The 26,796-nt window shown below is 43.4% G+C and overlaps 1 protein-coding gene across 1 annotated transcript; it reads right to left on the bottom strand.

Moving 5' to 3' along the window:
- Positions 1–24,746, bottom strand: EPHX4 (epoxide hydrolase 4). The gene is made up of 7 exons (XM_083620722.1): positions 24,227–24,746; positions 18,329–18,414; positions 7,864–8,021; positions 5,802–5,930; positions 4,116–4,219; positions 3,153–3,301; positions 1–940 (listed from the first exon to the last, which is right to left on the bottom strand). The coding sequence occupies exons 1-7, from the start codon at positions 24,512–24,514 to the stop codon at positions 709–711; spliced, it is 1,146 nt and encodes a 381-aa protein (XP_083476848.1). The 5' UTR covers positions 24,515–24,746; the 3' UTR covers positions 1–708.
- Positions 24,747–26,796: the final 2,050 nt, after the last annotated feature.

Here is a 26,796-nt window from a genome sequence, read left to right on the forward strand (position 1 = left end):
TACAGGGCACCATGTCAGTTGCAGTTTATTAGAACAAGGCAAATACTAGGATACATAAGTCGTCATAGTTCTTCATTCTCTATTTTAGTTGTTGAAACACTATGTCTATACATCCTAGGTTTTTTCTCCAGTTTACATCACCGGACAAGCAGCTATCAACTTAGCACAATTACATCTTATTTGTCACTTTAGGATCTCAAAATGTGCCCAGACACAAGTTTTGTTTTCTTTAGGCTTTTGCAGTAATATGTAGACCAAAAGACCTGTTAACATTTTTAATGGTAAAAATACAGTAAAAAAAATTCCAACCGGTAGAATGAAAATTGATCATCATACCAATAATAACTTCTTTTACATCTGGTACCCCTGCACTGATTCATCATTATAAATTTGTTAAAGGCACCACACATTAGAATTTTAAAGCAAGTGAGTAACCAAAACTAAGCAACTTTCTATGAGTTCCTTATTGTACAAGCACAAACATTTTTAAGGCAAGTGTTTCATGTGCAAAATACAGAATACAGGTAAAACCAACATTAACATTACAGAGTCTTACACCACCTTCTTGTAATAACATTGGCATCAATACGTACAGTACATTGAAAAACATTTTCTCTAGCAGAGCTCAGGTCTAAGGTTTGCTGCAAATATGGCCCTGATCACAATTAATTTTAACATTTAGATTGTGCCAGCAAAAAACAACAACAGTCACTCTCTTTTTCTTGACTCTTCTTTCAGGAAAGTCCATATCAACTTGTTCACAATGTCAGGCTGATCTTGTTGGAGCCAGTGACTGGCTTCGGACAGAATCGTAAGTCTAAACTGATTTTTTACATAAATCCTTGTGATTTCTGCCATCTCAACCTCCATGAAAGGATCTTTTTCTCCCCACAGCAACAGAGTGGGCATGGTGACCTCATGGTGCTGCAGAGGCAAGCAACTTTAAAAAAAGAAAAGAAAATAAAGATCTTATTATTTTAAAAATCAGGACAAACGGATCAGGTTTAATTTCATTTCATAGTCTGTCACTCCAATCCACCAAGAGAGATCCAACCTGAAATCAGGCTAACTTGTGTAGCCAGTGTGGACACAGGTCTGTATATATTTCTGCACTGCCATGTTTATCTGGGCCTACCTTCCTTCGATTCAGGCAGGGATACAAAATACAATCTGGGGCTACTACTAGCTTTAATAATAATAATAATAATTTTTATTTATACCCCACCCTCCCCAGCCAAGGCCAGGCTCAGGGCGGCTAACAACCAATAATAAAAACGAGTTGAATGAATACAACTTAAAAACAAGATTAAAATACAACATTAAAACAATTAAAATGCAGCCTCATCACAGGAGGAGAAAGGAAAAAGAAAGAGGGGGAGGGAATCAAATTGATTCCAAGCCAAAGGCCAAGCGGAACAACCCTGTCTTAAAGGCCCTGCGGAAAGAAATCAGATCCGATTGTGTGATCAGAGTTGGACTGCTCCTTTCTCTCTTGTGGCAATGCATCCCCCATCTGATCCAGAGGGTTAGGGAACCCTATGGAGCGGATTTCGGGAGCACATGGGAAGGCAGGAATGGGGAGTGCTAGTTGCACAAGCAGAAGTCCACTAGGCAAGTGTGCCACAATTGGTTATCAGCCTATACCCCTGTTATGCCACACGAGGACACATTTATAAGGAACAAAGGAAAACAGGGCTTTTCTCTTCATATAAACTCATCCCGTATTAAAGGCAAATTAGACCGCAACTTTCAAGTGACATTACTGAAGGGTAGGTGGGTTCGAGCAGGACTCAAGGCCTAGATTCAGCTCTAGAGAATTTAATAACACATCAGGAACAATAATGACAAAAGGGGGCATTTGGCCCAGTATACAGTATTTTTCGCCCTATAGGACACACTTTTTCCCCTCCAAAAATGAAGGAGAAATGTGTGTGCGTCCTATGGGGTGAATGCAGGCTTTCGCTGAAGCCTGGAGAGCAAGAGGGGTCGGTGCGCACCGACCCGTCTCGCTCTCCAGGCTTCAGGAAGCTATCCGCAAGCCTTGGGAGCCCGTGGGAGTTCCTGTTCTGGGGGCTGGGGTCGGGGGAAGCTTGGGCTTCCCCCGCCCCAGCCCCGCGCCTGGGGGGATTTTTTTTTCTTTATTCCCCCCCCAAAAAAAACCCTAGGTGCGCCCTATGGGCCGGTGCGCCCTATAAGGCGAAAAATACGGTATATACCTTAAACCGGCCCAGCCTGCCTGTGATAGGTTGCCTTATGCTGCAACTAGCAAATCACAACACTGGCCCTATCGCAGCAGGGATGGCTGCTTGCCAGCTACCAGCAAATACCATTGGAGCGTTTTAGAATCCTTCCCGTCTTTTCTTCTGCAGCTGAAGGCTCCTGAGCTCCAAAAGACATCAAGGCGTAGGTCTGCAATGGCATGCAAGCAGCCTGGACTTAGCCTATGCTGCATACATAACATTTACCATCCTCCTCCTTTAGATAAATTTCAAATTAAGAAAAGTCATATACCCCCCAGCTGAACATCCATTTCCAAACTAGTTTTGTCCTTCCTCCCCCATGCCCCAGAGGCATTTCAGAGAGTCTGAACTGAGTTTCAAGGTCGAAAATTCACACTAAGGCCACCAAACACTCCCATTTTATCTCTTACAGAGCTTTGAGAAGTGACTGCTATGTTTCTGTATGCATGTATAAAGGTAAAGGGACCCCTGACCGTTAGGTCCATTCGTGACCAACTCTGCGGTTGCGGCGCTCATCTCGCTTTATTGGCCGAGGGAGCCAGCGTACAGCTTCCGGGTCATGTGGCCAGCATGACTAAGCCGCTTCTGGCGAACCAGAGCAGCACATGAAAACACCATTTACCTTCCCGCTGGAGTGGTACCTATTTATCTACTTGCACTTTGACGTGCTTTTGAACTGCTAGGTTGGCAGGAGCTGGGACTGAGCAACGGGAGCTCACCCCGTCGTGGGGATTCGAACCGCCGACCTTCTGATCGGCAAGTCCTAGGCTCTGTGGTTTAACCCACAGTGTATAGTGCATGGTAATGACTTCTGCACCTAAATTAAGCCATACTCTGTACCCGAACACCTCTAGGTTGTGCTTGTGAACAGTGGCTCCTATTATGTGATTGATCAAAGAACAATAGACTGACCTGAAAAGGTTTCTATAGTGATTAATGGGACCGGTTAGTGCACCTGGTTGGGAGAATACATATAGGTAAGCTTCAATATCTTCCGCTGTTAGCCTACAGCCCTTCCTTCCAATTCCACTTGACTGGCCAGTAAAGAGGCTTTTCAGAATCTATGGCAACAAATAAGTAACAAGAATTAAATCTGTCCAAAATTACTAGACAGTTATCATTCATAAGCACTGTAATTGTCTCTCATTTGCTTTATATTAATTCTTCTGTTATCATACTTCTATTTCCCACCTTCAGAAGTTATGGACAATAAGGTGGCATCAGCCGCCTCAGTGGAACCCCCAACTTTGCAGAAGTACGTGATTTCAAAAAATTAACCCCCAGTTACTGAAGCAAGGTAAGAACAGGCTATGCTGAATAAGTATGGAAGGATATTTCAATTTCAGTTTTCCCAGTTTCTCATTTTTCCCCAATCTGCAATTTTCCACATTTTGCAGCAATTAGCATTTTTTTATTTTAAAAAAATCCACACGATAAACACATTTTTATATGCAGTTTTGTCTCACGTACAAATTTTTGTGAGTTTTCCCTAATATAATGGATTTCTGTATATTATTTTCATGAGTACTTTCATTTTTAGGTGCACTTTCCCCATAAATATGTGCCTTTGTAAATACTGGTTGGAGAACTGCATTGCAAAATTGGGGTAAGTGCAAATTTTGAAGGACAGGTCTGTTCCAGTCTGCATGTTGTTTTGGAAACTGCAAAGCTGATAAATGTGGGCCAGTTCAAATTTCCCTAGCTCTGAAACAGTTCCAAGGTGTTCTGGAACGTGTTGGGGACTGTGGGTTTGTATTCAATGTCGTGCCAAGGAGATCTGTCCATCCCTGGTTGGAAGCATTAAAAACATACCTTTCTTTTCTGCGCAGCAATGTTTCCACAAACGATACAAATTCTCTCTCTTGGCACACTTACCTTAAAATCATTTATCGTAAACATAAGTTCAGGAAACCATGGCATTTGGAAGAAGTAGTAGTAGGCAGATTTAATCATTTGTGATGGATGTCGTAGAATGTATTCTTGAAAAGAAAAGACATATTTGGGGTTGGTTTTTTTTAAGCTTGGTGTATTTATTATGGCTTATTTCATATGCTGTGAGGCACTTTGGGCACAATTTTGTGGAAAGGCAAATAAATGATGATGATGATGATGATGATGATGATGATGATGATGATGAAAAGGGAAACACACCTGTGAATTGAAATGAAAAGCTGAAGATTTCGAATTATGATAAAATGTTAATATCCTTTTGCACCTAGGAATTAGTAATGTTGCAGACAATCCTATGCACGTTTACCCAGAAAGAGAGTCCAATCACGTTCATGGAGACTTATTCTCTAGGAACTGCACTTAGGATCGCAGCTCGTACACCTTATTTTCTCCTTAATCTTACAGAAGCAAGAGGGAGAGAACACAGAAGTGCTAAGCTTTTGGGAATTTCCGAAAGGTGGTGCTTTGTCCTGGATCATAGGGAACACTTTAAAAAAGCTGGTTTTCACTTTTTGGAATATGGCAACCCTAGGTTCTGCCGACTTGAACCTCCCTTTCATTCTGACCACGTGGGCTATTGATGCCTATTAGTCATGACACTTTGTACTGTATGTTCAGTCTCAGACAGGGTGGATAAAAATCAATGATTTTTTAAAAAAATTAAAAAAAGATTTTTTTTAAAATTTAAATCGGATTTTTAAAATAAATGCTTTTGGAGGAAAAATCTTTCTAAAGATAGCTTTCTATTTATGTTACACTATAGTCTAAAGGCTATTCATCAGGAAATAAGGATTTAAGTTTTTCATGTGTGCTAAAACTCAGTCTAAGTTGTTTTTTTTTTAATTGTTTAACCACATCAGTTAACAAACATAGATACAGATGCTATAATGTTATTGTTTTAGTTAAATAAATTGTTTTAAATTGTTATTAAGGAAATGATTGTTTTTCTCCTTCCAATAAAGTACAGCAGAAAAGTTATCCAAATATAAACTGTTAACTTATTAAACCTCACAATAATTTCATAATTATCTGTCTATGTATTTCTAATAGTATAACCAAATCAGTAACTTTTCATATAACTGTAAAAACTACTCTGAAAATTTATTATTCCAAAAATGACACCCTTCATCTGGTTGTAAATATTAAGATTCTACCAGCAAGAATGAGTCTTTCTGTAAAAAGTGATTTAAATTGTGATTTAAATTGATTTGATTTAAATCAATTCCACCCTGGTCTCAGAAGCATTATACCTCTGAAAAGCAGCTGCTGGGAGTCGCAAGTGCTCAGCACTTATGGGTTTGAATAATTCCTATTGGCTACTGGTGAGCCACTGAGTTGAGCAGAATACTGATTTAGATGGGCCTTTGGTATAAACTAACGTGACTCTTTTTATGTACTTATGTTTCTGAAGAAGTTTGCTCTACCATTTTCTCTAATGGCTTGAGGCACCTGGGTATGTTTATTCTTCCAATTCAAATCCACTCTGTTCTTAACTTGGCACCGGGGCTTGGCACCTCTTTTTCTAGAAAAAACAGCACCTCACATCTCTGCTTAAAGATGAGAATGCTACAGACAGATAGAACATTGGATCCCATCTCCCCAAAAACTTACCTGTAAAAACTGAAGGATGGGGGAAATTCACAACAATCAGCTTCGTCACCATTTCTGGGTAACAAATAGCAGCTAGCCAAGCAATCATTCCACCCCAGTCGTGACCAATCAGCACACACTTGCTGTACCCTGTTATTTAAAAATAGATTTCTGATAGTTGTTTACCAGCAGTTGCATCCAAATACATTATCACATCAAAGGGAATGACAGCAGAAGTTGCAGTATGTCTCAATTACATCCCTGCCCCTCCCAACTCACCCCTTGGCAAATTATTCATACCACGATAGGTGGGTGCTTCTATTAATAAACTGCTTTCAGAATCATGGGATACAACATAGCAACAAGGTGGGAAATTTCTTAAAAGCCCTTTCCCCCCTCTTTCGTAACTGGAGTTTATTTATATTCCAGCACGTGTTTTAGAGCAACTTATAAGGTAAAGGAGGGACGCGTGTGGTGCTGTGGGTTAAACTACAGAGCCTGGGCTTGCCAATCAGAAGGTCGGCGGTTCGAATCCCTCTGACGGGGTGAGCTCCTGTTGCTCGGTCCCTGCTCCTGCCAACCTAGCAGTTCGAAAGCACCTCAAAGTGCAAGTAGATAAATAGGTACCGCTCCGGCAGGAAGGTAAACAGCATTTCCGTATGCTGCTCTGGTTCGCCAGAAGCGGCTTAGTCATGCTGGCCACATGACCCAGAAGCTGTACGCTGGCTCCCTCGGCCAATAAATCGAGATGAGCGCCGCAACCCCAGAGTCGGTCACGACTGGACCTAATGGTCCCTTTACCTTTACCTTATGAGGTAAAGGACCCCTGGATGGTTAAGTCCAGTCAAAGGCAACTATGGGGTGCGGCACTCATCTCACTTTTCAGGCCAAGGGAGCCAGTGTTTGTCCGCAAACAGCTTTTCTATTTGCAATGGTGTGCTTTAGAACTGCTAGGTTGGCAGAAGCTGGGACAGAGCAACGGGAGCTCAGTCCATTGTGTGGATTCAGACCACAGACCTTCTGATCAGCAAGCCCAAAAGGTTCAGTGGTTTAGACAACAGCGCCATCCACGTCCCTTTATCAACTTATAACAAGAAGGGTGGGGGAATAAGGCTGCAATATTATACAACCAGGAAAGAGAGATTTTTTAAAATTACAAGAAAAACGAAGCCCCTTTTACAACCTTCTGTCTTACGGATTGAGATGCTTGCTGTGGTTTCATATCTGTCTGTCGGTCTGACAGATAGAAATGTTTGGCCTTTTCCAGACACTTTACATCTACCTCAATTTACCTTAGGTTCCGTATTCCCACAGATATGTGCTTTCTTTCATCGCAAATACAATACTTGCAAGCAACTCATTTGTATGTTGTTTTGTTGAGGGCAGGGATGGTCTTGCTATGTGGAGATGGCCTTCCTGCTTTTCATTCCCACACATACACAGCTCCTCTTTTTGGGGGGGAGGGGGGCATATCAAAAGACTGTGTTCCAGCGCAGAAGAATGAGACAGCACGACCCTCGAGGAAGCTGAGGGAGAGGAGTTTTTCTCTGCTTAAGCAGCCATCCAAGAATTTATGTAGGTTGGGGAAAGCTGTGGCGCTGGCCATCAAACCAGTAAGTGCCTGTAAATGAATTACAGTCATCTTCCTCATAGAAACTGCATTTGCTCAGGGTGTGGGCGAGAATTGCATTTTCCCATTGGCAACTTAATGCGGATTTGCTGCTGGATAAATTGTAGTTTCCGTGCAACGGGTGGTCTACCTGGAGCAAATGCATTCTGGCTGTCTTTCTACTGGGCTTTATTGTCGAGAAAGACCTTTCCATTTAACTCCCAGCATGTGAGCACTGCATATGTTGACGCTTTCATTCCGATTCAATTAAGGAATTTTTGATAAACAGCTCAAGAATCGCGGCTTTTAAAAATCCACACAAATTTCCCTGAATTAAGATTTAAATTAAGAAAAATAGCATGCACTGCACACATGAACAGCCATATTTAAACAAGAATTTGTTAAAGGGGAAATGTTATCGTTCTCCCTTTTAGGATTATTATAAGCTGGGCAGCTTGGATGCTATTAACACACCAAGAGACTCCAATATATCCTTTATATCTGTAATCAGACAGTCTAGCTTGTAATTCTCTCTCTGGGCAGGGGCATCGGTTTCTCCGTAACCTCTCAAATCCAAGGCCACAACTCGGTATTCGCTCTTAAATTCCCGCATTTGATGACGCCAGGAGTACCTATTAAAGAAGAAAAATGTTTTACTTCCTAGTATTTTTTTTAACTTAAGGTTGATAAGCTGTTTTACCTTATTTTTAGAAAAGCAGTTCACACCAGAAACATAAAAGATCACAAACCTGAATTCAAGAAAGATGTTATACCAGCATTTTTTATATAAAAAAGAAGAAACAAAAACTGCACAGAAGCAAAAACCCGCAATATTGATCTTGCTGCATCAGATCAAAACAACTCAAAACAAGGTGATACATTCACCGCATCAACAAGGCATCACTTTACCTCACAGAAATACGGAGTTGGATATCATCTAGCCTAACTCCTGTGCCCAATGCAGAATGTAACTACGATGTCCCTACACCTTTAGTAAAGATGTCTTGTTATGGATGCTGAAAGATCATCATTTTTATTTTTATTTTGTAATTTGATTTCCAATGTTAAAAAAGAAAAGAAAGAAAGAGAAACAATAAAGAATAATGATAAAGTTACATCCAGATATCTTACACATTCATGTATTGAGATTACTCTGAATCTCCTGACTTCTTCTCCAACCCATCCATGGGTCCTCTTAATTCTGTTTTCATCTGCATATCAATACTTGTCTAAAATCTTCATCTTCCTAAATTATCTGTAGTTTCCATTACATTACAAGTGCATTTAAAACCCTGCTAATGTTTTAACCTGTTTACAATGATTTTGTATACATATTATAAACATTTCCCATACTTTTTAAAAATTTCTTTTCTTCTTGGTTCCTGAGCCTGAGATATCATCATTGGTTAGTTTGATGCACTGTTAATAGCTCAGAATGATCAATGGAAGCTAGTTATAGGAGACAGTCTTCTGATACTTGGGAATCTCTCTCCAGGTAATACTTGCTAGTTTAATACTCCTGATTTGAGTTGTGAGGGGAAGTCATATAGAGAAAGCCTGTACTGTAGTTCATGTGAGGTCGTACAGAAAAGCAGCTTGGAGCCAATTTAATACAGTGGTACCTTGGGTTACATACGCTTCAGGTTACATACGCTTCAGGTTACAGACTCCGCAAACCCAGAAATAGTGCTTCAGGTTAAGAACATTGCTTCAGGATGAGAACAGAAATCGTGCTCTGGCAGCGCAGCAGCAGCAGGAGGCCCCATTAGCTAAAGTGGTGCTTCAGGTTAAGAACAGTTTCAGGTTAAGTACGGACCTCCGGAACGAATTAAGAACTTAGCCCGAGGTACCACTGTAACTTTGAATTTGGAGGTGGGAGGAGAGCGCTGCGAGTCGTCTGAAAGCAAAACAACTTTAGAGCTGAGGGCATAGCTGTCAACTTACAGTTTTGAAAATAAGGGACCAGCAGCCAAAATAAGGGACCTGCAGCCTCACCTGTTCCAGGCACTCCAGTCTTCCTGTCCTCCTGCAGTCTGGTCAAACTCATGCTGGGTAGCTTCGAGAACACTGTCCAACCAACTTTGTAACCAGAGGTTCAGCTGAATAGAATCTGAATCACATGCACCACAAGGCCTATGCAGCCTCAACTTAAGATGGCTCCCCGGCCTGGCTTTGCACTGCAAAGTTTGCAGCAGCACGTGCAACAAAATGGCGTCCAGCATTCAAAAAACCCCTCAGCTTGCATTAACTAGCCACACACAAGGCATGCAAGCTCCACCCCCCAGTCATTCTTAGACTTCTTATTGGGTGAGCAACACAGCCAAGCAACACAGTTGGAGCCTCCCTCCTCCCTGGCCGGCAGGGAGGGAGGGAGAGGAGCTGCTTCCTTTGAAATTTAAGGCACATAATTTAAGGGACATTTAAGGGACATCCATCAATAAGGGACAGCAGCGGGACATGGCACTGGAATAAGGGACTGTCCCTTCAAATAAGGGACACTTGACAGCTATGGCCGAGGGGCTTTCTCTGGAAACCTGCGCCACTGTTTGCTGATCTAGCGCTAGGCGTATGAGTCTTTGTCTGATACTGATATGCTCTGGTTACCTATTGTGAGGTGGGGAGACCCCAAATGTTCCCAAACATACAGTAAGATTCCAGTACTTGCTCATCGAAAGGAAAATGCTTCATTGCTATACTGTTAACACAGCCACTTCCGTGACTTGCTGCTCCTCTTTGCTCTGCCTCATGAGCTTCTCGTAGACTTTCTGCCATAATCTGGGAAACTGATGCAGCTAGATGTATCCCGTTTGAAGGAGGACATTTCTGGGCCATTGCCTTCCCCTGCCATTTTGCTCTCATGAAATATCTGTATGAGTAAATACAGGAATGAATGTGGCTAAAGTATGTCTTTAGAGTAGCCCTGGGCACCTTTAAAAAGGGTACTGAATTGACTTCGATAATGTAAAAATAAAGCTTTCTTTCTCATCTTTTTTGCCTTTTAAAACAACAAACAAACAAACAAACAAACAAACAAACAAACAAACAAACGACTATCTGGACCAGAAGAAATAGGCCTCAGGAGTAATCAGATGGATAAAGTTTGGCTCTTTTTCAGAAGATAAAAAGCAAGAAAACTTGTTTGCTCTCCAGCTCAAAAGAAGATGTAACGCATGCAGCAAATTAACGAAATTCTGTGATTTTTTCCCTTCCTGCTGTATTTCTCAATCAGTTCTTCAGTCAATCTCAGCTGTCTCTTATGATGAAGATTAACAGCTGTCAGTGATTTGATACTTCCATATAATTTCACCAGTAGTACCTGGGTAGAACCACTCAAATGTATTATATTTTAGGAAGTTAATAAGAAAAATGAATTAAATAAGCACAAATAGCCTGAGTTTGAATATTATTCATTTAAACATATAATTGACTATGACTGGATAACAAAGGGGTCAAGATTAAAAGGATCCTGGAAGGTGCTATATACGGTGTGTGGCAATGAATTCTATTGCAACTAAAGCTAATAATAATGTACTATACATCACCTGGTCATTTAAGCCTATATAACTGCCTTGTTGTTAGCAAGGAGAAGAGACTCACCTACATATAATTATGCCTGTAGAACTATTGAACTTTGACTCTGAAATTTCCAGATTGCACAGGAAAGTATGCAAAGATCTCAATCTTTTCAGCCCAAAGGCACATTGGGAATTTTAAGAAAGTGTTGTGGACATTATTGCAAAGATGGCTACCATGGGGGCATGGTCAGTTGTAAAATGGCAACTGTGGATGTGATTAGTCACAAATGTAACTAGCACAATGAAGCACACCCATTTAATGGAAGGCAAAACCAGGCACAGGAAGCATAAAACCAGGCACAGGTAGACTCCTTTGCGCCTACATTTTTCAGTTCCAGCAGAACACCAGTTTCACAGAAAGCGAGCTCATTATTTTCCCCCAATCACCTCCAAACGCATTCCTCTAAAATTGCTTTGTTCACCCAAGATTAATAGGAAAAGCACCATCTGATAAATTCCTCCCAAATGCATTACTCACCCAGCATCTGCCTCAAGTCAGTTCCTCTTCAGTAAACGGTATGTACACATTAGTAGCTTAAAATGCTGCAATGTCGTTTCCCCTCACTGTGCTTCAAGTCGCACTAACGCTTCCTGTGCACACCAGAGAGGGTGTGGTGGTCGCCCCGAAAGCATTACCTGTTTCGTTCCCCCATGTCTGCAACCCCCTAAACTGCTACTGAAGGAAGGTGTCTTCTGCACGCACGTTACGGCTGAACTTAACTGCGGCTTGAGTTTTCAAGTCGGATGGAAGCTGATTTGAGGGGAAATGCATCCGTTAGGAGTATTTCTCGAGAAACTACAGGATGCATGTATATTGTGGCTGATGTCATGTTCACTCGGTTTTAAGCAGTAGTGGTGGGAGCACACTGGAACCAGAGTAAATGATGATATAAAGTACAGTGGTACCTCGGGTTACATACGCTTCGGGTTACAGACTCCGCTAACCCAGAAATACCTCGGGTTAAGAACTTTGCTTCAGGATGAGAACAGAAATCGACCGGCAGCAGCACAGCAGCAGTGGGAGGCCCCATTAGCGAAAGTGGTGCTTCAGGTTAAGAACAGTTTCAGGTTAAGAACGGACCTCCGGAACGAATTAAGTACATAACCAGAGGTACCACTGTAAAGGGACCCCTGACCATTAGGTCCAGTCGTGGCCGACTCTGGGGTTGTGGCGCTCATCTCGCTTTATTGGCCGAGGGAGCCGGTGTACAGCTTCCGGATCATGTGGCCAGCATGACTAAGCCGCTTCTGGCAAACCAGAGCAGCACACGGAAACGCCGTTTACCTTCCCGCCTATTTATCTACTTTCACTTTGACGTGCTTTTGAACTGCTAGGTTGGCAGGAGCAGGCACCGAGCAACGGGAGCTCACCCCGTCGCGGGGATTCGAACCGCCGACCTTCTGATCGGCAAGTCCTAGACTCTGTGGTTTAACCCACAGTGCCACCCGCATCCCTTCAAATGATGATATGTACATCCCTTAACTCTTGATTCACTCATTTCCACTCTGCCAACCCAACCCACCCCTTTCTCTGCAATCCTCTTTCCCTAATAGCCAACCCTGTCACACAAATCCCAATCTCTTTCCCTGGCTGGGTTTTTCTCACTCACACACACCCCTCTTCATGGCTGTTTTCCCCCTCTCCTTATGGCCCCTCACATCCCTACTCCCAGGGCCCCCACCTTTCTTCTTCCCATTTTTCACATCCCTTCTTTGCTAGGGATTGAGCAAAGGCTTTTCTGCATACACAGTGTGTGTTATAAAGCTGTGCTTTTCAACTACACAGAATTTTTCTGATATCTAAGACTGGCACATAAAAACACCAGCACTCCAAAACACCCAACAACGGACCTTTATAGATCTCTATTTGCATGGAGATGATCAACATAAAAACCCCCAGATATCTTGATACAGTATTGCCATCCGTAAATAATGCACAAAGGAGTCTTCTCCATTGCACATTATCTTAAACAAAACTGGTCTGAAAACGCATCCTGTCAGGTGGGTGGCTCAAAGTGCATTCTAAGATGGCTTGGACAAAGAGCTGCCTAATTGCCCATCAGTTTCCATTGTCACTGAACGGCCATGACAAGCTGGGGGGGACACCACTTTGAATAATTTAAAGTATTTCTAAAAGCTTCATTAAAAATACTTTGAAAAGGATCTTGCATCTCTATTCACATCCTAGATATATCTGTAGAAGTGTGCATGCACATGGAAGCTCATACCAATAACAAACTTAGTTGGTCTCTAAGGTGCTACTGGAAGGATTTTTTTTTTAATTTTCCTTCACATCCTGCTTGCCTTTCTCTCTCTATTATTTTAAACTCTGAATAAATTGTTGGATAGTCCAAAGTATAGATTTTCTTTTCATTGGAGATGCTATTTATTTTGGTGGGTCCAGTTTTCAAAGGCTCCACAGTCCCCCTCTTCTTCCCAAATATGCAGTGCTCAGGAAACACAATGGCGTCTTTTTCAGTCCCACTCCAATTTCCCCAGAGCCCTATTGTTGTTGTTTAAACTGTGAGGCAGGGGCCAATCTCCCTATAAATGCTGTTCATGAGAAGCAAGTCCTATTTTCTGCAAACCCATTTATAGCATATCAGTTATGTAAGATAAATAAATCATACCTATCTCTGGGAGAAGCTTAGAATCTTTCTGTTTACCTCTCTAAGCACTGGCCAGGCTGCTTTTACCCATAGAAGTGCATAGTTACCTCAGACAATTCTCTAGACTACCATGAAGGTTCTTCAGACAAGCAAGAGCAAAGGATACCCCAAGCCCAACAGTGTAAATATGTGCGTATTTAGAAAATATGCCAATTATTAGCATATTATTAGCATCTCGCACGTGGCTATAACGTATTTCACAGCATGAAATCTTTATATCTGTTTCCCATCAAACTTATTCCCCATTCATATGTTATTACAGTAGCCAAACTGCTACTAGGAACAAAAACTATATGAGCATCGTGCGACTTGTCCGAAGCTGCACTCTTGAGGTTTGGATCAAGTTTAGCAATAGAGGTAAAGGTTTTTAAAAGCATCAGAGTTTGCCCACTGACTTACACACCCTAATCTCCAAATGATGTTGGACTAGAATCTCAATATCCCCAGCCTGCAAGGCCAAGGTCAGGGATGATGGGAGTTCTAGTCCAACCATACCCGAAGAAGGTATTGGCTTGGCTACCTCTGGATTAATTCTTAGACTATCCAATTAACTAGTCAGATCAGAAGCTTCCTTGTGGATGAGATTCCTGCATCACAGGGGTTTGGATCAAATGACCTTTGGCATACCCTTGAACTCTACAATGCTATGATTCTATGATCAAGTCACCACTGCAGTAACGTAAGGATTGAAAACAAACACAATTACATGTACTGCTGGGTAAGTGTTTAATGGTTATTGTATTTGTTTAAAAACCAATAAAAATTTGTTTTTAAAAATAATGTATGAATTGAACCCCGCCCTTCCACCTATGACTTGAGATTACTATTGATTCCCCCCTTTTATTTGTATTACTGGGTTGTTGTTGTTTTGCAACATTTGTATGACATCCAATTGCATGAAGCTCTCTGGGCAACTTAAAACAAATAAGTATGAAAACAATTTAAATGCAAAATAAGAGCTGAAACCATAAAAATCCAAAGATGAAAACAAGAGCCATCGCACCCCCCAAGTTAAAACACAGATTTTAAAATTATTTAAAAGCCTGGAGTGAACAGAGAGGATGAAAAGACCACAAGGATGGTTCCAGGCAAATCTCTCTGGGAAGGCTGTTCTTTAGCCAGGGTACCACTATCAAAAAGGCCCTTATCTTGATGGTTATCTGCCTCACTTCATTCAACAGAGTCACTCAGACTTAAGGTTTGGGTAGATACATATGGACTATATATTAAGAAGAAGAAGCAAAGATCACCAGTGTTGAAGCAATGATTCTTCAACATCAGCTTTGTTGGACTGGTCATGTTGTGCAGATGCCTGATGATCGTCTTCCAAAGCAACTACTCTATTACGAACTTAAAAATGGAAAGCGTAATGCTGGTGGTCAACAAAAGAGGTTTAAAGACTGTCTCAAGGCAAATCTTTAAAATGTAGTATAAACACTGATAACTGGGAAACACTGGCCTACAAGCGCTCCAGTTGGAGAACAGCTTTACCAAAGGTGTCATGGGCTTTGAAGACACTCGAACACGGGACGCAAGGGAGAAACGTGCTAAGAGGAAGTCACACTTGGCAAATCCACACCATGATCAACTCCTGCCCGGAAACCAATGTCCCCACTGTGGAAGGACGTGTGGATCCAGTATCGGCCTCCACAGTCACTTACAGACTCATTGTTAAAACCGTGTTTATGGAAGACAATCTTACTCAGCTACGAGTGATTGCCAAAGAAGAAGAAGACATTAAGAGATACTTACAGCCAATGGTGTATGTAATCAGCTAATTTTGCCTTCTCATCTTCTCCATATCAGTTTATTTTGACTATTTATTTTGTTTGCCCAAACTTTAACCTTGAAACAAGATGCTAACCCATTTTGTAAATATGAGTTACTCTTGCATAACTTGTTTTCACTCTTTAAAAGTGGAAGTTTTTCAGGCACTTTGAAATGCTCTTCAGTGATCATTTCATCTTTTTGTTTCAATAAAAGGCACCAGCATCATAAATACAATCTGCGTAGATAACTACGGTATTTTTAGCTGTAGTACTTTATGCCGTGATTCTCCCACAGTCAATCATACATATTTTTAACCTCATAAATTATTTCAATACTGTATTTAAAAAAATAAAATAGCACCAGTGTGAACTGCGGTGTTATGCTAATGTTGGCCTATATAGCAAATTGTTTACCTTATATTCCATTAAACTAGTTAGATACATAAGCTACAAGCCATATTGTCAACCAGGGATGGTCATCTACCCGGCTGATGAGGCAATTTTATCTGGGCCCTATCAAATTTTAATCAAGTTATGGCCAAATTTCACAAGTAAGGAAGGGGGAAATGCCTTCAAGTCATATGAAACAGAACTATTCCAAACTTTCATTTTATAGCTCACCTTTTAATTTCATACAGGACATCAGATGCAGATATTCAATTGTGAAACCCTTACCAGAAGTTGGCGCCAAGAGGATCAATGTCACCCCACAGTGATGGATCAGAAAACACACTTTCAGACCCACAATTATTGTCTAGACCAGGGTTTCCCAAACTGCTGTTTTTGGACTACACTTCCCATCATCCCTAACCACTGGTCCTGCTAGCTAGGGATGATGGGAGTTGTAGTTCAAAAACAGTGGGAGACTTAAGTTTGGGAAACTCTGGTCTAGGGAATAAAGTAGCCCCAGAGAACCAGAGTCTTCCCTGTGTTTTGCTCCCGCTGACGTCACTTCCAACATCTTAGCTGGCTTGTTGGGGGTACGAATTAATGCAGCACAGCATGGGGAGGTAAATGTTTAGGTGAAGTGGGTGAGTTTTGCTCCCATCCCCATGCACTCCAATTTGACCTGGTGGGATGCTGGAGCATGGAACAAGGGTGTGAGGTTATGAACTGTCCAGGGCAAGTATGTACCTGTTTCTCCGTTTTAAAGTTGCTGGAATCATTAAAGGTTGTAACTTTATAATTTGGTCAGGGACAGCCAATTTAGGTATTTCACTTCCACCATATAGCGGCAAACATAGGGTGCCTCCGGAGTGTCACTATTTTGCAACAAATCCGTTTTTGAGAAAATCAGTGGTCTGGAAAGTGAAATGCATTAAAAAGTGGAGAAGAATGACTTAACAGGAAGATGTATAAACACCCCGTAAATCAGAATGGATGTAGGACAAATGCTTGCTGTTGTATAACTGCCCTGGAAACAAATAAACACAAATGCTCAGTAAAGATCGGCTATAATGTAACCTCCGCATAATCTTTACAAGCAAATCAGGATGAACACTCAATAAACAGGTTGTCTAGAGTGGCCCATAGATCCTCACCTTCAAGCATACACACATATTTGGTTTGGCCCCTAGGCTGGTAGAAGATCAGTTCCTGATTAACTGGTAGATACTTTAGTATCTTTCTTTAAGGTATTTGCTGGTATTTGGAATGCCCGACTTTTTTTTTCATTTTTTTAAAACTTAGAATGAAGTTTTCCATTGTAGATATAAAAAAGAATAGCAACATGACTTTGGTTAATATATGATAGAAAATGCTATCCTCAACCCCTTCATGTTTGCTCTCTTATTTAAGTTTGTATTACTTCGTATCTTATTATTATGTTTCTTAGGAATGCAGATTGATAGATTTATGGAAAAGAAGGTAACTTTTAATATGTTAGAACACAAATGGTAAGTTGGTGCCCTTTTTTCTCTGACTTTCCTTTCCTTTGTTACAACGTAAGATTTTTTAAAAAAATGTTTTCTCTTTAATAAAAATGAAAAACAAAACAAATTTTGGACAGTAAATACTTTACATTTGAAGCTATAGCCTTTTGTGGCATTTATAAAGCCATAGGAGCCAACTCCTAGGGGCTTCGCCCCCCAATAAAATATTTTGGGGGGCTGCTCCCCCAAACTGATGGGCATTGCCATTCAAATGGTGTGTATGCACCACATCATGTGGTTGATTATGGGGGGATTACTGCCCCCCAATATTTTACTCAAGTTGGCACCCCTGTATAAAATATAACTAATAGGGCAAAATCCACAGAAAAAGTGAATTGGAGTCATATAACCAAACAACAGCGCAGGAACGGTGCTCTTCCAGAGATGTTGCTGGGATACAACTCCCTTCATCCCTGACCACTGGCCGTGTTGGGTGGGAATGATGGGAGATGAACTCCAGCAACACGTGGAAAGCCATGGGTCCCCCATCCCTGCAAAACAACTTTGATAAGGTTTAATTTGCACTCCTATACACACTGACCTTGATTGCCTTTCAAGTACACATACACATGTCAAATTTTCAGGTAGCGGGTAGACAATTAGGATTTAGGTCCCTGTCTGCTATGTGCAACATGTATGGGTAATACCAATTACCATGCCTTGATCAAGGCATGTATGATACAATAGCTACAAATTTAAGAGTTCTTGGACAAAAGCAGGATACAGATTCATAGGTGCTGATTCCTAGGGGCTGAGGCAGTTTCCCACCCCCCCAAATGTTGGGTTGGTTTTTTTTTTAAGGGGACTGGGCCCACCTCAATGTTCAGACATCGCACGATGTCCCGTTTGGGGCTCCCCAATTGTCAAGGGAAGCTGGTGCCTCTGTACAGATTAATAATAACTATAACGAAACACACATGGGTATTGATCTTGCATATGTAGTTCATAAACAGAAGCATATGTGGCATAAAACTAACATAAAGGAAGAGTTTTACCAGAACTCCGGAAAGCCATGAAGAAGCAGCATAAGCGGCTTGCCCCTCTCTCCAGCAGCCACATAGTGGAATCTTAACCCGGAATCCTGGAAGTGAAAGAGAAGACAAGTTGTGTTTTTATATTCACCGATGAATGTTCAGGTATGGAGAAGAGCTTTGTTCAAAGGATAGCTTGAATTTCGTGCTTCTCAAGAGTCACATGGAAAGTTGCAGCAGTCCAGTATTTTTCTGCATTCATAAGACCAATAGCATGCCGTCATGTTTTCTTTCAACTCGCTCCCTTTCATTTCTTGATGGGTTCGGCTGCATTATCACTGAAGGTGCAGTTATAAACAAGAATACAATGCATCACCAGTTTAAAAGCTTCAGACCGATGAAAAGGGGGCCTCCAATTACCTGAGCAGTGGTCTTTTTAAAATGTTAATTATTTTCTAATGTAAGTACTTTCAGAGTGGGTGGCAGGTAGGCAACTTCTGAGACCTTTCTCCTCTCTCACACACAGAAAGGAATAGGAATATAGAAAGCTGCTTTATACTGAATCAAATCATTAGACTGGTAGCTCAGTACTGTCGTACCTTGTAAGTCAAATGCCTTGCGACTCAAACGCTGCAAACCCGGAAGTGAGTGTTCCGGTCTGTGAACGTTCTTTGGAACCCGAATGTCAGGCGTGGGTTCCGTGGCTTCTAATTGGCTGCAGAAGCTTCCTGCAGCCAATTGGAAGCCGCGCCTTGGTTTTTGAACCTTTTGCAAGTCGAATGGACTTCCGGAATGGATTCTGTTTGGCTTCTGAGGTACGACTGTACCAGCAGTGGCTCTTTGGGAAGGGATGTCGAACATGAGACCTTCTGTGTGCGTTCTGCCCTTCCCCTTGGTGCCTAGTGTGGCACATGAGGTCACCATCCAAAATAAACCCTGAAAATATATGCACAGTATTAGTTAAGATTTCTCTAACCGGCTGACCGTTCTAATATTCACACCAGGCTCTCCATCACATGGCATCGGACTGGTCAAACTTACTTGAGAGCACACTGTCCCCACCTCCAGGAATATTTGCCGTCTGTCTGCACCTTAGCAGGACTATTTCACAACTCCTTGTTTTATGGATTCTTGTGCTATTTGTGGATGTGCATCCAGGTATTTCCAAGGAGAGTGGAGGAGCATGGGAGGAACAGAGGAGGAGGAACATGGGGGATGTTCCACTTTATGGCGACTTTGCACAAATCAAGCAAGCACTTAAAAGGATTTATGCAGTTCCTTGTTTCTGGTTCAGGCAGGGATGACAGGCAACACCTGGAAAAGAGAGCTAATTGGAGCTTGTTATGAAATATGCTGCAGACACCTGTCCTCTGTCGCCTTATCAGGAGCATTGGCTTCTGCAAAATTAAGACAGTGTGTACGTACCCTAGGTCGGACACTGCAACTGTACAGGCTTTCCGCCGAAGCCTTAATAGGGCCATAGTGGTGTCAGGCAAACTTCTACTTCAACCGGTTGTCACATTACTTCTCATACTATTTCAGATCAACAAACAAGCTCTCTGCTGAGAGTGCTAATAAGGACACCAGCCAGGCGCTGTGGATCTTTGTCTGTTAGCAACTATCTTGAGAGCCTCTCTTCATTTCATGCTTGACATCAGCCAGCTGTGAGAGGCGAACACTCAGCTGCAGTGCAAGAAGATGGCTCCGGATAATTGAGAGAGGTTGATGTGGCTGCCGCTTCATTATTCTGAAGTTGTGGTAAAATGAATCTTGTGGCAAAATTGGTAAAGCGCTTGGGAACTAAGGTTTCTCTAAGCAGTAAAGCCAAGGACATCTTAAAGCCGGTGTATATATGACCTGGCTTCTCCTCACTCCCTCACAGCTGGATTGTGAAGATGTTGCAGATTCCTCACAGCAGGAAAGGGAAGCTCTGCTCATGTTTGTGGACTCCCAAGTCCCATCAGCCCCAACCTTCATGGCCAATGGTGAGGAACGGTGGGGATTGTTGTCCAGCAATATTGGGTCACAGGTTCTCCATTCCTGCCCTCTAGTTATTCCTTTGCAGAACAACAATTCACAGAGTAGGAAAAGCCATGCTTGCTAAACTAATTTAATCATAATCTGATCCTTCCTCCTTATACATACATAATTAATTCTATAAATATTCTTGGAACTAATGGAATAAGCTGTTATCAAGGAAAAAAACATGCAAAACAGAAGTGACATGAAAATTTTCGTCTCCAGCTGAAGAGCTCTAAACATTATCTTTTGACAAACATTTCCCTCTCCATGCAGAAAGCAACTCTGCCAGGAGTTGACTGGCTAGTATCTGTGATGTTGTGCATCTGCCCCTCCCATCTCCAAAGCTGTTTTGCAGCAAACAAAAATTCACATTGTATTTTTCCTTTTTTGCATTTATGGACCACTTTTCATCACCTCGTGTTCACAGAGTGGATTCCAACAGCTACATAAAACAACTCATTAAAATTTAAATTCATTAACTAGCAGAACAATACAAAACAATTTCATAAAGCAATCCAACAAAACATGCAACGGCCTAGGAAAGTAAGTGTGTGTTTTACCAAGCAATGGAAGCAGAGTTGTATTCATCCATGCTTCCAGGAGGGCTGGGGGGGGGGGGATTCTGTAGCTGGGGCACCACCACAGAGAAGGCCCTATCCCACCCACATCATGAGCAGCCCAGACTGATTGATATGGGGAACGGTGTTTCATGCCTTTATTCAATGAATTAATATTCAAGAGGCACTTAATTTATTTTACAAAAAAAAGTCAGTAGGCCTGAAGTGCCATTGCAAGACAGATGATGAGATTGATGGCCAAATCAACATGCAATTAGCTGATAAAGTATGCAGCAGCAGCAGCATCTTATGAAGTAATTCACCGGAGACAGCCAGTGTGCGCTTCTGAATACTGCTGCATGTGAGAGGACACCCAGCACCTTTCCCCGAGGACAAAATGAGGCAGTGGTGGAGGCATGTGGTCACAGGTGCTGACTCCCTGGGGCCCCTAAGCACCCACAAAATTCCCCATGATAGGGCCGAGCACCCACAAATTTCGGCTCCAGGGCCATGCACACTATATGGCACCCACAGCCCCCACAGTTATGGGGCCAAGTTTGCACTCCCACAAGTGGTGCTTAACTTGACACTGTGCTGGTTTTATGGCTGCCAAGTGGCTAGCAGTGCTGCCACAAGAACAAACCATGGCAAGTTCTATTTAACGGCACACTTGTACTCACTCAATCAGGTTGCTTCCTGGAGATGGGAGTGTCCCAGCCTTGCAGCCCAGCCACCCTTCTAGAGAGAGGTTCTCCCTCATCTTACTCTTATGGCTGCAAAACTTGCTTCGTTCATTTCAGCGCAAGGGAAATAAATTGCCGTGCAAATTTATTTGCATCGGGTTCTAGATATTGGCACGTGTCCTAAGTTTTAGAATAATAGCCACATGACTCGCTGTTAAATACTTTATCGCCATAAATAAAACTTGCTTGATTTTAGATGTACATGAAAAGAACTTCTCACTAAAATTTCAAGTTAGCTATGGTTTTATAGATTGAGCATAGATTTCTAAATCTCTGTTCTTTCGTTTATAGGAATTTTCTCCACAGCCATTAAGTCTACATAATTTATTTCTATTGTAGTTAAGGGCACTTAACTACCGCTAACTGACTGGGTGGTTAATTCAATTTCAAGTATCAACAGTGCTTTTACATACCTTACAATGCTTTGATATATACTGCTAATTCATTTTCTTAGGGAAAATTTCAACGGCATTATAGAAATTAAGTGCATATCGAAGTTCCAACTCTGCAATTTATTTTTCTTCCAACGTTTCCCAACAAGCGTGTGAAGTTCTTAACGGGAGTCTTTATCATCAGTACCACTGTATTTTAAGCTCTTTCCAACAAACTGCAAGGAAACTCGCAAACCTAACTTTTCCAGATACATCTGATCTCATGTCCTGTTTGTGGTCTACCCAAAAGCACTTTGTCCTGAATGGGTAGGCTCTTCTAAGTTTTCTTCCTTCCTTTTGGTAGTGGATCAATGTATGGAAAGATACAGTTTCAGAACCATTTAAAGGACAGAACCGCTTGCTACACAGAACACAGGATGTCACTGAAAGTGGATTCTATGTGCCAAGTTCTCCCCCACCCCATTGTGTAGGATCCTTTTATCCCATGTTAGGATCCTCACATCTGAATCGGCTCACATCATTTGGTTGGTGCTGGCGGGGCAGGGGAAGCCATACACCGTGCTAATATCATGTCAAAGAGTAACCGATTTTATACGTTAGCAGTAAGAGAGGAAGAAATCAACATGAGGAAGTTCTGATTTGTGCCACCCTAGTAGTCGTATGCAATGTGGAATTCTACTTAAGCACTATCCATGCATCAAGCCGTAGGAAGATGCTTGAAAGAGTTGGGTAGGTTTGGCAGGAAAATATTAAGGTGAGGCATGATGGGGGCCAATATCTGAAGGGGTGTCGAGCACACCATGATCTCTGATGCTCTATGGGGTAGGACTAGAACCAGTGGGGTGGATTGGATCTGATGACCAACTAGCCTTGCCATTCTGCTCTAGCTTGTATTTCTTTTCAGTAGGCAGAAGCACATCATGTCTTCATTCCGCGCAGCTCCTGGGAACACTAATGGGTTACTTTTTATTAATGAGAAAATGAAGCCTGCAAACAATTGTAGACGAGTATAGTGCATCTTCTATTTATCATTTTGGAAGGGCAAAAGAATCAATAAACTAGTCCCACCAATGTCCTTCTTCCCTGAGTTGATGGTGCTGAGTTGATGAATCCGGGGCAAGTCAGAGATATGAATGCTGCTGAAGCAATTTGGGACCTGGAATCAAGGACATGGCCTCTGCACTTCAAAGATGACATTTGATTCATGAGCCACCACAGTTTCTGCCTTGAGACTAGACAATTTTGACTCCCCCCAGTGTGGGCTCGCAGACCTTTCTGTGTGCATGCCGGAAGAGTGTACCTACTCTCCAAGCATTTTTAAAATTACAAATAAATCTGATTAAAGAAAGAGCCACCACTGCCTTCTCACCAAAAAGTTCTGCCCCAGATACCACATATGGACCGGATACTGGACTTTTACTCGGTGCCTGCAGAGATTAAGAGGATCGGGCAAACCAGGAGTTAGGTTAAGCACCCAGACTTTTTCCTGAAGCAAGGTTGAGTAGCATGTTTGCAAATCACCTTGAATGCATTGCCTCTCATGTCTGCACACTGGTTGCTTATATTCGCATTTCCTCTCAAGGCTTTCTCTCTCTTGGGGGGGGGGGCAGGGGGTGTCTGTTCCAGACAGGAATGTCGAAACCAAGTCACACACAATGGCTTTGTACCCATCACGACCCACACAGATCATGACCCGCTGTAGGTTTTGGCACATCGCAACCAGACAAAACGCGTGGTCCGTCAACACCAGGACACACCAGAGAGCTCGCTTGGACTTATTCTCACTGTTCGCATCTCAGAAATGGACTGCTGCTTGCAAGCCCGCCTCCTCCATAACGCCCCCTGCCTCCCCAAATTTATATATGTTGTGTGTGTGTGTGTGCACAGGATGACATGTGTGTGCACCCATCTATCTGCAGCAGTGTGTGTGTTTGTGGAGCAAACACAACCCTTTCTGTGGGCTGCATCCTGCCTTGTTTTCCAGCAGCGACAGAACTGGGAAGGAGGGAAGGAAGGAGAAAAAGAGAGGGAGAGAGAGGAGGAAAGCAAGGCAAGCCTCTTTCTGCCTGTGCTTGTCCTTTCCCACGAAGAGGGCGATCGAGTGCCCCCTTTGCCCTGGGCAGCAGAAGCGAGGCTCCCTCCCCGCAGACACGCAGACCCCGCAGCTCGTGAGGACGGTGTCGCCCCTCCCCGCAAGCTCCTGTTTACCTTGATCCGGACATAGCAGTGAGTCCCCCAGCAAGGGTCGTTGAGGCAGCCCGGCGGGTTCTCCCGGATGAGCCACTGGAAGGTCTTGGCCGGCCTCGTGCCGAGGCTCCACAAAAGTTTCAGCAGCTCCCTGCAGGCGCACAGGCCGCAGTAAGCGTACACGAGAGCCCAGAAGAGCACGGACCGGAGTGTCACCATCAGCCGGCCGGGGAGGATGGCCAGCCCGGGGGAGAGCGAGGCGAGGAGGCACGAAGCGGGAGAAGCGACTCGCGCTCTCGATCTCTCCATCCGCCGCCGCCGCACCCCCCCCTTCAGCGGAGGAGAGATGGGCTGCGCCAGCGGGAAGCACGAACCGACGACGGCATCGCGAGGACCGAACCAGATGGAGAGACGGGGGGAGGCGGGAGGGAGGCGAAAGAGACCGAGGAGGAGTCCCGCGTTTCTGCCGGCGCGCACGTCGCCTCCAGCCCGCGGCCCTCGCTCGGCTCGCCGAAGGAAGGCTCAGAGGGGGCGCCGCGCGCGCGGAGGATCGGCTCGCACGTGCACAGGCGCGTCACTTGGCCGCAGACCGGCTGCACGTGTGAAGGGGGGCCGTTGCGTGTCGCGTGTGCGTTCATAACAACAACAACAACAACAACAACAACAACAATACTACTTTTCATTCAGTGTATTTTGCGTCGTCGCGCTTCGTGGGGGTTATTTGGTGGTGATCCGCAGGAGCCAACTCCTTGGGGCCAACTATACCCCTCCAATAAAATATTTGTGGGGCTCCAGCCCCCCACCCCCAGTTCATGGGCATCGCCATTCAAATGGTGTGCGTGCACCATGCCATGTGATCGATTGTGTGGGGTGCGGCTTACCTGGTGTTCCCCCAACCCCAATGTTTGATATTCAAGTTGACACCCCTGTCACTGTGTATCATCATCATATTAACAACAACAACATTTATTGAGGGTGGGGCAGCCCTTTAACTTCACTGTTGGCCTGGCCCAGCGAACCAATGCCTGAGTAAACAGGCACAGGGGGAGAGAGACTGTTATTTTGTGGGGGGGGGGGAGTTAAATGTTTATGGAAGCCCAAAAACATTTTATTGAAATATAATCTGCCATATATATATCTGCAATATATATATAGATATATAGAGAGAGTTTAAAACAGAATATACCAGTAAGAGAGCTTCCAGAGCTAGTGGGATGTAGTGCTTTTAGGACTTATTTCCTCTAAAAAGCAAAGTGTCATATTCAATTCGCCTCTCCCATTTAATAATCAGAACAACTCTCGTGGGGCCATTGCATCAAAAAATGGCTTCCAGCAGCTTATGACGCTATCATAGAGTTTGTCCCTGAGGACCATCGAGTCCCAACTTCCTGCGATGCAGGAATACAGAACTGTCCCAAATGGGAAATCGAACCTGCAACCTTGAGGTCATGAGCGCCATGCCCTATGGTACTGTATCAACTCAAAACAGCATGGGCAAAAGCAAGACTTTGCAGTTACCACTGTTCAGCCGATCAACCCTGCTATGGACAGAGAGATGGGCCATTCCTTGCTCCGCATCTGGCTGTACAGATGATGTCCTGGGTATGGCAGGTGGGGATCAAATGGGGAAGACTGGCAGTGCAAATTAGACTTGGGGGCCAGAGGTTCTTTGCTGCTGCTGTGTACCTTTGGCCCTCCAGTTGCTTATGTAAATTAAAGAATAAAATCATCCGTGACCATTGCCATGGTGCCTATGCTCTGCATAGCTGTCAGCTTACAGATTTGAAAATAAGGGACCAGCAGCCTTGAAAATAAGGGCTCAGCAGCCAAAATAAGGGATTTTCCCAGCATAGGTATGTTCAACTTCTGAGCCCCTCCGAGCCAAAGGCAGAAAGCCCAGCCAGCAGCCAAACGAAGCCTCAAGCGGTGGTTCCCACAGCGCAGCAACCTGGCAATGGGGATGCAGCAAGGAAAACCACCTTCACCTCTCTGCTGGGAAGCGCTGAGCAAAGGCGAGTTCCCAGGCAACGTGGCCAATTTGATCGGCACAAGGCATGCAAGCTCCACCCCCCCAGTCGTTCTTAGACTCCTTATTGGGTGAGCAACACAGCCAAGCAACACAGTTGGAGCCTCCCTCCTCCCTGGCCGGCAGGGAGGGAGGCAGAGGAGCTGCTTCCTTTGAAACCCGGGAAATTTAAGGGACATCATCAATAAGGGACAGCAGCGGGACACGGCGCTTGGATAAGGGAGTTTCCCGCCAAATAAGGGACGGTTGACAGCTATGATGTGCTGCCTCCACAGTAATGCTCCCAAATGTGCCTTTCCGGAAACCACGAGGTGAGAGGGCTGTTGTGCTCAGATCCTGTTTGAAGGTTTCCCATAGACACCTGGCTAGCCACCATGAGAACAGGGTAGTGGACTTGATGGACCATTGGCCTGTTACTGCTAGTATGTGCCTGTGTTACAATGTCTGTGTTACAATGAGGTCCCCGGCTTCACCCTTGGTGGGTTCTCCCGAGCTGCATCCTTTTCTGTTAAAGCACGAACCGGGTGAGTTGCGACTGGGCAGCAACTTTTCCTGGAAGGTAAAA

Source organism: Podarcis filfolensis (assembly GCF_964270895.1).
Source record: "Podarcis filfolensis genome assembly, chromosome: 6".
Taxonomy (NCBI): domain Eukaryota; kingdom Metazoa; phylum Chordata; class Lepidosauria; order Squamata; family Lacertidae; genus Podarcis; species Podarcis filfolensis.

What these genes read in the sequence shown, in the direction of transcription:
- EPHX4 (XM_083620722.1), bottom strand. Translation starts at nt 24,514, where the DNA reads ATGGAGAGATCGAGAGCGCGAGTCGCTTCTCCCGCTTCGTGCCTCCTC. An exon ending in ACTGCTATGTCCGGATCAAG is followed by an intron (nt 18,415 to 24,226) that starts GTAAACAGGAGC and finishes TTTCACTTCCAG; the next exon opens with GATTCCGGGTTAAGATTCCA. An exon ending in CATGGCTTTCCGGAGTTCTG is followed by an intron (nt 8,022 to 18,328) that starts GTAAAACTCTTC and finishes CTTCTTTAATAG; the next exon opens with GTACTCCTGGCGTCATCAAA.